The 13,437-nt window shown below is 35.2% G+C and overlaps 7 protein-coding genes across 7 annotated transcripts; 6 read left to right on the top strand and 1 right to left on the bottom strand.

Annotated features, from left to right (window-relative positions):
- Window positions 1-1,490: 1,490 nt before the first annotated feature.
- M431DRAFT_102517 (hypothetical protein) lies at window positions 1,491-1,652 on the top strand (the record flags this gene model as incomplete). The annotated part of the gene is made up of 1 exon (XM_024911452.1): window positions 1,491-1,652. A coding segment is annotated over one exon (162 nt), but the record flags the coding sequence as incomplete, so codon positions are not given.
- A 3,411-nt stretch (window positions 1,653-5,063) lies between these two features.
- M431DRAFT_556827 (hypothetical protein) lies at window positions 5,064-5,980 on the top strand. Its single transcript, XM_024921462.1, has one exon. It carries the CDS (start codon window positions 5,083-5,085, stop codon window positions 5,866-5,868), a length of 786 nt encoding a protein of 261 aa, XP_024766994.1. The 5' UTR covers window positions 5,064-5,082; the 3' UTR covers window positions 5,869-5,980.
- A 95-nt stretch (window positions 5,981-6,075) lies between these two features.
- Window positions 6,076-6,348, top strand: M431DRAFT_48928 (hypothetical protein; the record flags this gene model as incomplete). The annotated part of the gene is made up of 1 exon (XM_024916657.1): window positions 6,076-6,348. A coding segment is annotated over one exon (273 nt), but the record flags the coding sequence as incomplete, so codon positions are not given.
- A 1,033-nt stretch (window positions 6,349-7,381) lies between these two features.
- M431DRAFT_11822 (hypothetical protein) lies at window positions 7,382-7,915 on the bottom strand (the record flags this gene model as incomplete). The annotated part of the gene is made up of 3 exons (XM_024912026.1): window positions 7,382-7,440; window positions 7,504-7,610; window positions 7,671-7,915. 3 exons carry the CDS (start codon window positions 7,913-7,915, stop codon window positions 7,382-7,384), a joined length of 411 nt encoding a protein of 136 aa, XP_024766996.1.
- Window positions 7,916-9,614: 1,699 nt separating this feature from the next.
- On the top strand, window positions 9,615-11,040 carry M431DRAFT_11823 (glycoside hydrolase family 76 protein; the record flags this gene model as incomplete). Its single annotated transcript, XM_024912029.1, has 4 exons — window positions 9,615-9,709; window positions 9,800-10,102; window positions 10,174-10,361; window positions 10,427-11,040. 4 exons carry the CDS (start codon window positions 9,615-9,617, stop codon window positions 11,038-11,040), a joined length of 1,200 nt encoding a protein of 399 aa, XP_024766997.1.
- Window positions 11,041-11,460: 420 nt separating this feature from the next.
- M431DRAFT_556833 (hypothetical protein) lies at window positions 11,461-12,786 on the top strand (the record flags this gene model as incomplete). Its single annotated transcript, XM_024921463.1, has 2 exons — window positions 11,461-11,468; window positions 11,799-12,786. 2 exons carry the CDS (start codon window positions 11,461-11,463, stop codon window positions 12,784-12,786), a joined length of 996 nt encoding a protein of 331 aa, XP_024766998.1.
- A 135-nt stretch (window positions 12,787-12,921) lies between these two features.
- Window positions 12,922-13,399, top strand: M431DRAFT_488648 (hypothetical protein; the record flags this gene model as incomplete). Its single annotated transcript, XM_024916583.1, has 3 exons — window positions 12,922-12,992; window positions 13,042-13,277; window positions 13,327-13,399. Coding segments are annotated over 3 exons (380 nt in total), but the record flags the coding sequence as incomplete, so codon positions are not given.
- Between the last annotated feature and the right edge of the window lie 38 nt (window positions 13,400-13,437).

Here is a 13,437-nt window from a genome sequence, read left to right on the forward strand (position 1 = left end):
AAAAATAAAATTATTATACTTTAGCTAATAGTAAAAAATAATAATTTAAAAATTAAAAAAGTATATTTATAAAAGGTTTTTCTTATATATAATATCTTAAAAACGTATACTAATATAAGCAGGACTTACTTTATAAATATATTAATCTTAAAAAAGGTATATACTAAGGTAAGGATTAAAAGTTTATTTATTTTTTATTATAAAACTAACTTTAAAAAGTCCTTTAATATATATAACTACTTTATTTCCTTTAATAAAAATATTAAACCTAGCTTTAAACTCTTTAGTAACTTTCTTTTAGTAGAAATCTAAGTTTAGCTTCCTTAGGTTACCTAATATCTATAGTACTTTAAATTTTATAATCTATAGAATTATACTAAGATTAAAAAATATTATAAATATAGTAAATTATTTTTTAAATATAATAATACTATAGTTAATTACTTATCCTTACTTTAGTATATTAACTATAATAGCTTTTATATAGTAAACTTCTTAAAATACCTTATTAAATTAATTATTAAAAATAGGAAAAAAGTATAAATAACTAAAACCTAACTTTAGGTAATTTAAGAATTAGGTTAGTAAAAATATAATAAAGCTAACTTACTTAAACTTAAATTTACTCCTACCCTAGCCTTTAATATTAAAAAAATATTTAATTTAAAAACTTAAATAAGCCTTTATATAAAGTTATTAATCTTTAGTTTAGCTTTACCCTTCCCCCCTTAAGCTTTAGCTAAAAAAGTTATTATTAAAGTTAACTTAAATAAAAAAGATTTTTATAAAGGAACCTCCTTTATTAAGTTAGTAGTCTATAGAGCTGGCTTAAATAATAAAAAAAAAAAAACTAAAGGTAATAAAAATATATTTAATACTTTTTTTAAAATTAATAAACTTTTTAATATAAGCTTATAAATAATAGGCCTTATTATAGCTATTAAAAAAATATTAATTTTAAAAATTTTTAAACTAATATTAAAAAAAATAATTTATATTAAAATATTACTTTATTACTAATATAAAAAAGTAACTATAATATTATACTAATTTAAAAACCTTACGCTTAATAAAATAAAGTATTAAATAAAAAGTAAATTAAAAATTACCTTAAATATTAAATATATAACCCCTTAAATAGTTAAAAAAATACTAAACCCTTAGTTTTTATATTTATTAAAATTTCTTTAAACTTCTTTAATAAATAACTTTCTCCCCTAAGCCTAAAAAATAAATATATATATTAAATAAAAGTATATAACTATATTATTACTAATATTTACTAAAGGGCTTTAGTAAACTTAACTATAAAAACCTTTATTAAATAAAATCCTCCCCCCTTTTATTTAATTATTATAAATAACTTTAATACCTTATATTAACTTTAAAAATTAAGTAAAGGTATAAATTTAGTAAGTAATAAAATTATAAAATAAATAGAAAAGTATAACCTTTTCTTAGCTTTAATAAATATACCTACTTAATACTTAGGAAAATATATTAACTTAATTTTTATAAATTACCTTACGTTAATTAAGGTTAAATACTTTTTTAATATAAAGTTAAACTACTATATAATAATTATAAACCTACTTAAGCTCTTTAAAATAACCCTAGGGATAGGGAAAAAATATATTTTATTAAAATACTAAAAAAACTTTAGCTAACTTATATACTCCTTTACTTAAACCCTTTTTATAATTAACTTAATTATATTATTAAAAACTAACTTAAATAAATATACTAAAGCTTTATAAAACCTTTTTAAGTAAGTTATAAAAGGGGTTAGTAAAATTAAATACTAAAATAGTTATAGTATATTATAATAGTTAGAAAAGTATAAAGTAATTTATAAAATTTATAAAAAAATAATAAATAGCTCCCCTACTTAAAAAAAAGCTTATAAAACCCTTAAAAATATTATATACTATAATAAGTAAGCTTACTAAAATAAAATTATAGCAGAAGCTAGTACTACTAAGAATATTTAATTAGTAGCTAAATAGCGTAAGGTAATAGACTATTTTTAACTACCTCTTTTAATAAATAAGGATAAAAATATTTTAAACTTTATAAAAAAAGTAACTTTCCTTAAAAATAAACTCCTTAAGTATAAAATAATAAAGAAGGATATTTTAAACCTATAGGAAAAGAATTTTCCTATTAATAAAAATATTTATTAAAATTAAATAGTATTAAAATTAAAGGTTAAAAAAGCTATAATAAGGTTAGGGAATATTATACTTAGTATAAATAGTATTTCTATTACTTTTTTATAATTTACCTAGTTTATTATTAATAAATATATAATTAACTTTTTTTATAAATACTTAATAATAAAATATTACCTACTTCCTTTTTAAAATATAAAAATTACTATTATTTTTAAACTAAGGAAGTTAAAAAAAGTATATACTATATATAAAGGTTATAAATTTATTTCCTTACTTTTTTATATAAGTAAAAGCCTTAAAAAACTCTTAGTTAAAAAAGTCTTTTCTTTAGTAATAAAATATAAAATATTATTAAAATAATATTATAAAGCTTTTTTAAAAAGGTTTATAATAAACTTAGTTACCTATCTATTATATAATACTAAAGTTACCTTAGCCTAAGGTTTTATTATCTTTCTCCTTATACTTAATATCTTTAGTATATTTAATATTATTATATATAATTACCTAGTATATAAACTTAAGGAATAAAAATAACCCCCTTTTTTTATAAAATAAATTTACTTTTTTATAAGTAATTATAAAGCTTTTATTTAAAATAGCTATAGGATTACTTTTTTAAAAATAAAGCTAAAATATAAAGCTTTATAAAGGTTTCCTATTTCCTTTATTATTTTTATATTTTACTTTTTCCTTAGCCTAAAGCTTAATAATCTTAATATTTACTTTAAATATATAAATAATATTAATATTATAATAGTAAAAACTAATACTAAAAAAACTATTTAAAAACTTTAGTAAAAACTAAAAAATACCTTAAACTAAGGTAATAAAAATATAGTTTTTTTTAACTTAAATAAAATTAAATTTATATACTTTTATAAAACTAAATCCTAAGTATATAATAAAAAAGTAAACTTTAAAGAAAAAATTATAATCCCCTAGGACTTAGTTTATTAATTAAAAATATACTTAAACTTATAGCTTTTTTTTAAAAAATATCTTAGGATTATAAAAATAAAAGCCCTTAAAGTAGTTAACTTCCTAAGATTTTTAAATAAAATATAAAAAAAATCCTTACTAAATATAATAACTATAGTAACTAAGGCCTACGTTACCTCTATAGCCTTATATAAAATAAAGGCTTTTTAGCTTAATAAAAGTAAATAAAATATAATAAACTTAAATAAATAAGTAAAAATAAATTTAATAAAATTAACTATAATTTTAAAACCCTTATTTAAAGCAGTAGCTAAAGTAGTTATTTTTATATAAAAAATAACTAACCTCTTTATTATATATAAAAAATTAAGAGTTCCTTTAGTATTAGTATAAGTAATATAAATTAAACTTTATATAGTAGCTTACTTTATAAATTTAAATAAAAACTACCTAATTAATAAATATATTAATAAAAAACTCCCCCCTAAGGTTTCCCTTATTTAATTATAATATACTATAGCCTTAGTAAAAAAAATAATTTAACTTTTTTTATTTACTAAAAATAATAAAGTAGTTTAAGTAGGCTTAGATTTTAAAAGCTTATTAAAGTTAAAAGTAGTAGAGAAATACTTAAAACTATTTAATAACTTCCTTAGGTTTACCTTTTTTACTTACTTAAATAAGTTATAAAATAAATAAAATAATATTAAATAAAAAGCTATTATATACTATAACTTTAAAAAAACTATAATATATAATCCCTTTACTAATATAAAAGTTTATAATATTAAAGCAGTAGGTATTTTTAAAGTTATAAAGCTAGTTAAAATATATACCTTTATAAACCTAAATATTTAAAAATTTTTACTTTTCTTAAATAACTTAATAATAGTAAATAGAATTTTAAAACTAACTTTTACTTTATTTTAAAAAGCGTATATAAAGCTATATTAAATTACTTAAAGACTACTTTTATAAGTAATTATAAAAATTACTTAAGTCTTAGGCTATAAAAATATACTAAAAAATAAAAAAGTTAATTAATTAATAAAAAAAAGTTTAAAACTTTTTTATCACTTAAGAAATTACTTTACTATTACTTTTATTAAAAAATAAGTAAAAAAAAAATATAAAAAAATATAAAATAATAATTAAAATAATAACTACTTAAAGTTTTATAAAGTTAGTAAATAAAGCCTTTATAAAGCTTTTTTTATACTTTTAAAATTATATTTCTTATACTTAATTTTATATAAGCTACTAATTAAAAAGTTTAAATATAAAGACTTTATAAAATATTATAAAAGATTTAAATATAATACTAAGCTTATTTATAAATATAATAAACTTAAGATATAAAGGTATTTTATAAAGTATTATATAATAACCCCTTTTTTCCTTAATATACTAAAGAAAAAAGTATACTTTAAAACTACTTATATTTAATACCTCCTTAGTAATAAAGGGTATAAGGACTTTTAAAAACTAATAAAGGAAATAAGCTTATACAGCCCCCCCCTTATAAAAATAAATACGTAAAATAGATTAATACTCCCCTATTTCCTTTATTATATTAAAACGTAGTAAACGCCCGATTTAAACTTAGCGGCTCCTACTGTCTTAGTACCTAAATAAGGACTTATATAACTAGCTTACTTAGTAGACGTTAATAATAAAATAAATAAATAAATATACTTTTTGATCTGTCTTTGGGATACTTTGCAAGAATGCCGTGGCAGCACGTATGCCCCGCGGCTAATTTCTTTTCCGTTACACCAGCAATGGACACCATCAAATCCTACTAGTGTTGGTTCCCAAAAGTTATATATTGTAGAGTTCATATAATAAAGATAAAACTGTGAACTTGTTACCAGTACATTTAGGTTGTGATTTTTTCTTTTTTTTAATATATACATACGGAAGCAACTCGAAGATTGCCTCAGAGCTGTCCGATAGGCAACCCAACATGGAAATGGGTGTAATGAAAAGAACATCATACCAGGACCTCAATATTGCATATTATACGAGCGGTTCTGGTCGAAAGGCACTTGTATTCATTCATGGCTGGAGCTGCAGCAGCGTTCTCTGGGGTAGACAGGGGGCTCTCTCTCGTCAGCATCGAGCCATCTTCATAGATCTGCCTGGTCATGGCAAAAGCAGTGCACCTCAAACCGAGTACAGCCACGAGTTCTTTGCTCGAGCTATCAAGACAGTCCTCGAGAATGAAGATCTGGCCCAGTGCGTTTTGGTCGCGCACAGTCTGGGTGGGCCTATTGCGACAATGCTTCTTCGTCTTTACCCATCTACTGTGGCTAGTATTGTTTATGTGGACTCATTCTTCATCAATTCAGAAAACTATCTTCCTGAAGTTGATAGAAAGAAGTTGGTGGAGCGGCTTCGAGACGATGAATATTTTGAAGCGAAAATTGAAGGATTCGGGACCGATCGCACCACAGCGGAAATGCGTGCTGCAATCCGTAGCACAATGCTAAGAACAAAGACACACGTTCGGGTCAATGCAATCACTACAAATTTTCTACCGCATGCGTGGCGGTGGGAAGATGTGTATGATATACCGGACCTGCTTATCACAACTCCAAGATTGGCAAAGATAGATCAACAGTGGTTACACCACCTGCCGCTGTTAAAGATCTCAGTATGGGAAGGTCACGGCCACTTTCTGTTCATGGAAGATTGTGATAGATTCAACGCAGAGGTTCAGGAGTTCCTCGAAAAGCACTCGTTAGGGTAAAACTTGGACATTCAATAAAGACAATGCAGCTGGTTGCCTCTGCGGAGTTTTGGTCTACATACAGCTGGCTTAATACATACATAATGCAAATTTTTGAAGCTTTTAAGGCCCCCCGCCATGCGTTTCGTCATGTGCAAGATCAAAGGTTCGTTCACGCCTTGGAAAACCTCCTAGGTGGGGGATCATACACTGATGTACCGCACAGGCAAGGGTCTAGTCATCTTCACAGGCTGCAGCCATGCTGGGCTGATCAATATTGCGAAGCATGCCAAGTCTTTAGACGACAGCCCTATCTACGCGATAATTGGAGGGTATCATCTTGCCGATGCAAGCAATGAGAAGATGCGCCGTACTATGGACGACCTAAAGCAGTTGGAGCCCTCTATATTGATGCCTGGCCATTGCACTGGGTGGAGATTTAAATTGCTCATCGAGCATGAGATGCCTGGCCAAATGGCGCCGATTTTTGGAGGAACTAAGTATGAGGTAGTTTAAAGATGTTTAGACAGGGGTAAGAAATTAATAAACCCTGTGCTTTTATATTATAAACTAGCTCTTATAGCTGCAAAAAAAAATACCCTAAGTAAGTAATTATAAATAAACAACAGACCAACTAATTAATTAAAAATAACTTAATAAAATTAATTATTAAGTTAATTAAGTATACGCTGCAAGAGTCTGGGGAGATCCAACATCAGCCTTTGGATGTCTTCAAAATGGAGAGGTTGGCCTCATAGCTACACTGGAAAGGATGACACAAGAGCTTGATCCTCAAAAGATTTTTTACATCCAGATTGGAGATACAGAGAATTATCCCCGCCTCTTGGTCCGGGACATGAGTTCTGGGATGAAAAAATGCCACCCAGGATGAGCTGGTCAAGGAATTCCCGATTATTCCCATTTGAGAACGAGGGATGTCTCCCGATCGGCAGGATTCTTGCTATTCTGGTCCAGCACATTGGTTATTGTGGCTGGGCAAGCATGGAGATATTCAACAGGAAACTTTTTGGTGGAGACCCAACTGTCCCAGAGCAATATGCCCGGAGAGCTAAACAGTCATGGGCTCTTACTATACGATTCTTGGAGAAAGAACACAATAATGATAGAGCGAGGCAAGCTGTCAATGCGTTGTAAGGTGGAAGGGAGAATAAACAGTATTCAGCTTTTACTGCTAGGCTGCTTGTGGCCAATGGTAAAGAACATACAGTTGCAACACCAATATACAAATCAAGTGCCATCAAAGGCAGATAATAATTTCACAACAGACACTCAAGCGTTCAACATGCAGTATAGCTTAGCTTATTGTGACTAGTTACGCGTACTATTGGTATAATAAACCTCTTATCTAGAGTAACTTAGATAACAAGTTCCTACGAGCCTGTATTTGTTAATAAAGACGGCATTTAATCCAAGGTTTGGATGATTTTGTATTCTCTTCCCATTTACACTAAGATATTATCTTTCAGTTGTGTAAGAATAGGGAGTTGTAGCAATCGAAGCTGACCTCCCCCCCTTATAAATTTCCCTGGTTAAAGCAATACAGGGCACCATTTGCATTTCCAATAACATTATCTTTGTAGTAATGTTAATAAAAACAATAGAAGCAATAGCATGTTATGCTTGTAATCAACTCACTTGTATCTATTGATGTATCGACACTGGCGCCTCCTTGGTTGCGACAACTGGCGCTGAGAACCGTGCCCGTGAGTATTATATTCGTACAAGACAACCCAAAAGAGCCACTATATATAGCATGTGAGTAATGTCTTCTAAACTGATTAACGTTGAAAGGCAGTTCTTACTCTAGCTGAGCAACAAGAGATCCGTTCGAGTTGCTAAAGCATGAATCGATGTTGACTTTGGTATTAAGATTAGTCTGCCCTGCGTTATTTTTGCAATCTGCAGCAATCTTCCAGTAGTTGGTGTTGCCATCCGGGGGATATATTTGTATATTTGTGCAACTTCCTGCGTATCCCGAGTTGGCAGATGCTCCTGCTATGAACTGGCCCATGGCAAGTGCCAGTGCAGCGAAACTCTTTGTCTGCATGATATGCAATTACAATGGGATTTCAATGCTTGCAATATACAAAAGAAGTGCAGAGATCGTGGGGATAGCTTTTCCTTTAATATATTGGGGCATTAGTTAAATCAGGAAGCCGAAAAGCTTAGGGAGCAGTTGTTTGCTTTTTCTATACTGGTCTCTTTAGTTAAATAGTTTAAGCAGCAGGGATAGTGATAATCTGACATTTCTCTTTCATCATATATTTAATAAGACATCCCGCATGAATACGATAACCAATCGAAAACCTATAAATTGCGAATACTGTCCCTTAAATTACAATTGGGGTCTTAGTGGAATGGCTTAGGCGCTGAAACTATTGTTTTCGAATCACCGGGAAATGTAATCGATACCCTGGATTTCAGTAGCATTAGGCAGCCACAATAACTCTGTAGAGTATTGTTGAGAGGATTTTTCGCAAATAGAAGGATTCAGAATTGCAGTGTTGGGCCTAGCTTCTACTGAATATGTGGGACAAAGGAATATAGACAAACAGGCACTTGCCAACACCTTCCACCTTGAGCTGGCCTAAAAAAGAAATTATTCGTGTCTTTAATACTGGTATTAGTATTTAATGATTGCATAGTCAATTGCCCCTCGTTAGTAGGCGAAATACCGCTTGTTAGTCCTAGTAGTGTAAACAAGATAATGTTAGGGGCTCTATTTTGGTTTGCTGTCTCTATTTTTCCCCTACCATCTTATCAAATTCAAATTTAGTCCCTAAACAATTCAACTGTTGGGGTCTCCCCCCGCAAATTGACATGGGATATGAGAAAAACTCCCGCGCCAATGAGAGCATGCAAACATTCAATGGCTAGGCCACGACAGGAGCAATTGAAATCGGATGCATAAATGTTACTTGTCTATATTAGGAAGGATAACCCATTTGGTCATATCTTGCGTCAATACATGACTGGCTAGCGCCTAATGTCGCCGTGGATAATGTATGTATCGTTATCCTATGTCTTGGTGCCTGCAGTCGCCTGACGCTATTTTACAGGATCTACTGTAATTTAGTAGTGCTTTCTATGTGGCTCATTGCCGCTATCTCTTAGCAAGTTTAAGCTTTATACATATGAAGTATTTGTCATACGTGCGCATAATCGAAGTAGAGAAGAACGATGAAGTGGAGACGCAGGGACATACAAGTCGAATGTAGCCATCGAAGATAAACTGCGTCTTGACGATCATTTGTTAGTGGGATTGTTAGCCTTGCCATGAGTGCCAAAAAGTGGGCTAACAACTGCTGGCTATAGTATTAACATCGGGCCTTCACAAACAGGCTGAATCAATACTAATGCTAGCTATAAGAGGATTGTAAAGGAATGTTATACATGCTTTTCGTATTGATAGCCTGCCGGCTCCCCTGTCTCGTATATGGCCTATAGTACAGGGAGTTGTTTCGCTTGTTGCCTAGGTTCCTCGTGACCACGGCATACCGGAATACGACGTTTCACAAATATACTCACACAGGCGTGAATTGCACTGAAGTATGGGGTACTTTATTTCTTTCATTGAAGGAACATCATTTCCTTATTAGATTAACTATGAATCTAAAAAGGATAAAAGGACATAGGTGGGTATAAATTTAGATGTCGCAGCACCCGCGTCAATTAATGTGGGAGGTGGTTCTTTGAGACTTGTCATTATATCGAGTTACATCTTCTTGGAAATCTTTAGATGCGTTATGGCAAGAAAGACGCTTCTTGCTTTGACCGCCTTGGTTGCGGCTGGAGCCTATGCTGATAACACGTCCTATGATGTCAACGCTGGTTGCTCCAAGTAAGCTTCCTAATATTTCCGAGCTTCCTTCACTACCCTTCTGCCCAATGACTTTTTCCTCGAGCTTGTATTAATGATTCATTTTTCAAGTGACCAACTCCTCCGATGGTATGACGAAGATATCGGTCTCTTCCTTTATCCTAATGGGGCCTACTACTTCTGGCAAGCTGGTGTCATGATCACAGCGGTTGCCAGCCTCGCTGCGCTCGATAGTGGTGTCAAGAGCAGAACCGCTGCGATGTGGCAAAACACATATCTCAAGGGAGGTCAACCTTCTCACGGTGTCATACAATTAGACAGCACCGGCCGTAAGATTGTTGTGCCCAAGGGATCAGCGAGCAGCATTCCGAGCAAATTCAAGAAGAGAGAACAAGGCTTTCTAGCAAGTCACTAGTAAGTATTTTTGCTCCTTTAAAGGAATATAAACAATAGAATGGAGGCTGATGGGCAATGAAAATATGTAGCGACGACGAAGGTTGGTGGGGTTTGGCGTGGCAAGATGTCTACGATCTCACCGGAGACCAGGACTATCTCACAGAATCTATTGCCATTTGGCAGGATATGAATGCTGGTTGGGGCAATCTCAACTGTGGCGGTCTCCCTTGGTTCAAAGGCGAAGCTAAGACCGACAACCCGTTAGCTATTCCCAATGGTAAGTTCTTTCTCCGTCTCGCGGATGACAACAGGAAGATATAATAGGCTTACATAGAATAATAGAACTGTACCTTGCCATCAGTGCTAGTCTCGCCAACCGTGTCCCCAGCAGCCAAAAGCAGACATACCTAAGTGCCGCACAAACAGCTTGGGCCTGGTTCCAAAAGGTTGGCTTCATCAACAGCCAAGGTCTTGTCAATGATGCTGTAAATGGTAACACCTGTGTGAATGATAATAACCAGCCAACTTGGACTTACAACCAGGGTGTTATCATCGGTGGTCTTGCAGACCTCTATATCGCCACGGGAGACTCATCTTACCTCACATCAGCCAGTCGGATTGCCAATGCTACTATGGCTCACCTGGTTGACAATAACGGCATTCTTGCTGACAGCTGCGATCTGTCACACAGCTGCAGCGGTGATAACCTCCAGTTCAAGGGTGTCTTTGCTAGGAATCTCCAAAAGCTCTACCATAGCCAGCCTTTCCCTGCCTACAAGGCGTTCTTGGAAAAGAACGCCCAGTCCATTTGGCAAAATGATCTCGCTGTGGAGGCAGGAGACTGCTTTAATGGAGCTGATTGGGGTGGTCCCTACGTTCTTGGCTCTGCTACGGCCAGCAGCCAGAGCAGCGCCCTTCAGTGTCTTGTTGCTGCCCTCTATGTCTCTCAGAATTAGAGATAATGAAATGATATATGGAAATTTCAAATAGTAGACAGCGCTATTGCTTTCTTTTCAAATACTAAATATAAGGATATATTATCCATTATCTTTCTCTAAGCATTCGACATTAAAAAAACCAGACCTGTGGCTAATCTGAGGATACGCGAAAGAACGATACTGTGGCAAGAGACCTTGAAGAGTACGTCGGGACGAATTAGGATGACATCCGTACTTTTAAGATCGCGAACACCTTGGAGTAAGGCAAACTTCACTGGGCATTTCAAGGCCTGGACTCAGAGAAGTTTGAGCTGAATCACTATGAAGATGACACCTTTCTTTGGCTCGCACTGCGAAACGAGCTGTCGCGCCGAGGTAGGTGGGTTGGCTCAGATCAAGGGCCAGATTTCTGGAAGGTCAAGTTCAAGGCGGCATCCGATGCCAAGGTAGACAAGTTATATTGGTCCCATGACCAAGGCGTACCACCTGTGGAGTACACAAAAGAGTTAGGTAGAGGTAGAGTCGGTGCTCCAGATCTTCACGATGCAGCGCAGCTCTAAACAGAAGTCATGTTTCAACTGCAAAAGCAGTAAGAGACGGTGTGACCGGACGCTCCCCAGCTGCACCAGATGTATCGACCATGGAGTTGAGTGTGCATATCCCTTCTCGCAGGACCTGTCTGATCGCGGCTCTCTCGGTTCCCGGCACAGCAACAGCGGGAGGCAGAAAACTTTTGATGTCCACTCTACACCAATACAGCCATGCGATGCATTTAGCCCAGAGGCTTCATCAGGGATAGCCCGCAGTCACCAAGCTTCTGGATCATCGTCATCGTCGGCGCAAGCCCCGTCCATAGTGACCCTCGCCAAATTACACACCCTGTCTGGTATGGAATTGAAATGGTTCACACCGCCCTCCACCTGGGTTGTCGTCCATCATTACCACCCGCCTGGTCCTCTACCATCACCGCAAGTCTTTACAGAATTCTTCCGCGGACTTCAGAGATGGCTTGTCCGCTTCCAGAGAGAGGGGCACAACCCATTCATCCACCGCCAGCTGTACCCGCCGCGAGAAATACCAGACTGTATTCAAGATGCCTATGCTGCCATTGCAGTCTCAATTGGGATCTCTACTGAAAATCAAAACATGACTGATAGTACAACGATATCATATGCTGAAAAACTAATCGCCCAACAAGCTACCTTGGTCCGCCAGCCCCTCAACATAATGACAGCCAAGGACCACTTGGCCCGCACCCAGGCCCTCCTCATCCACCTCATTCTCGCCCTCTCATCGGCTTCAATATCCCGTCAGGCTAAGGCCAATGGCTGGATAGAAACTCTCCACCGCTGGAAAACCGAGCTGTTAGCGTCGGCTGAGCAGGAGTCCAGCCTCGCGCAGCTGTTCCCTTGCGAACCTGCTCTTGCCCTAGATGGTGCCGGATCGGATACCGATCCCATCCCGGACCTTCATCGGGCCTTTCTTATCTGCGAATCAATCCGCCGGACGTGGCTATTATGTTTGGTGTCTACAGGAATGTACCGCAGCCTCAAAGGAGACTGGATCAATGCCTGTGGCGGCGACATCTGCTTCACGGCCCGTGCCAGCCTCTGGAGTGCTGCCTCATCCGCCGCCTGGGCAAGTATTGCCAGAACGACGGATCCATTATTCGAGTACAGTCTTAGCGGAGAGGAAGTAGCAAAGCGAGGGATCCCTGCTATGGAAGTTGACGAGTTCGCCCGTCACATATTTACGCTCAATTGAGTTACACGGCAGAAGTTTTATTTTTTCCCCTTCAAATAAAGCCTGGTCACTACAACATGTCCCCACTGCCACTGCTCTGGCCAAAGTACTTGATTACCTACCATCGATTAAGCTGCCAAGTTTACACCGTTTACAATGTGTGCTTGGATCCCAACAACCGATATGCCAAGCCTCCGGGGCAAGGTCGCTGTTGTAACAGGCGCAAGGTATTTAATTTTAGACAAGCGGCTCTGTTTGGGAATACTTGCTCATCAGCTGTAGTGTCGGCATTGGGCTCCAGATTGTTCGCCAGCTCGCGCAGCATGGAGCTAAAGTTTACGCCACGACAAGATCCGCAAAGAGCGCAATGAAGGCGCGAAATTCCTTCCTCCAGTACCCAGAAATCGCTCCTGAAGCGGTGGAATGGCTACAATTAGACCTGACGGATCTGAGGAGCATTACCGAGTTGGCGGAAGATGTGAAGAAAAGGGTTAGCAGCCTCGACATTCTGGGTAGGTCCCTCGCTTCTATGCAGTCAACCTAGACTCACTGGCATGGCAGTCAGCAATGCTACAGCTATCACCACCTCGAAGAAGATCGTAGCCGATAGATGGGAGAAGAACATGGCAGTCAAGTATGTTCCGTCATCTAGCCCGGGAAATCTTCGCTGAC

This window comes from Trichoderma harzianum (genome assembly GCF_003025095.1).
Source record: "Trichoderma harzianum CBS 226.95 unplaced genomic scaffold M431scaffold_85, whole genome shotgun sequence".
Classification (NCBI taxonomy): Eukaryota; Fungi; Ascomycota; class Sordariomycetes; order Hypocreales; family Hypocreaceae; genus Trichoderma; species Trichoderma harzianum.

Bases quoted from the DNA above. Each gene is read 5' to 3' on its own strand.
- M431DRAFT_556827 (XM_024921462.1), top strand. From the start codon at position 5,083: ATGGAAATGGGTGTAATGAAAAGAACATCATACCAGGACCTCAATATT.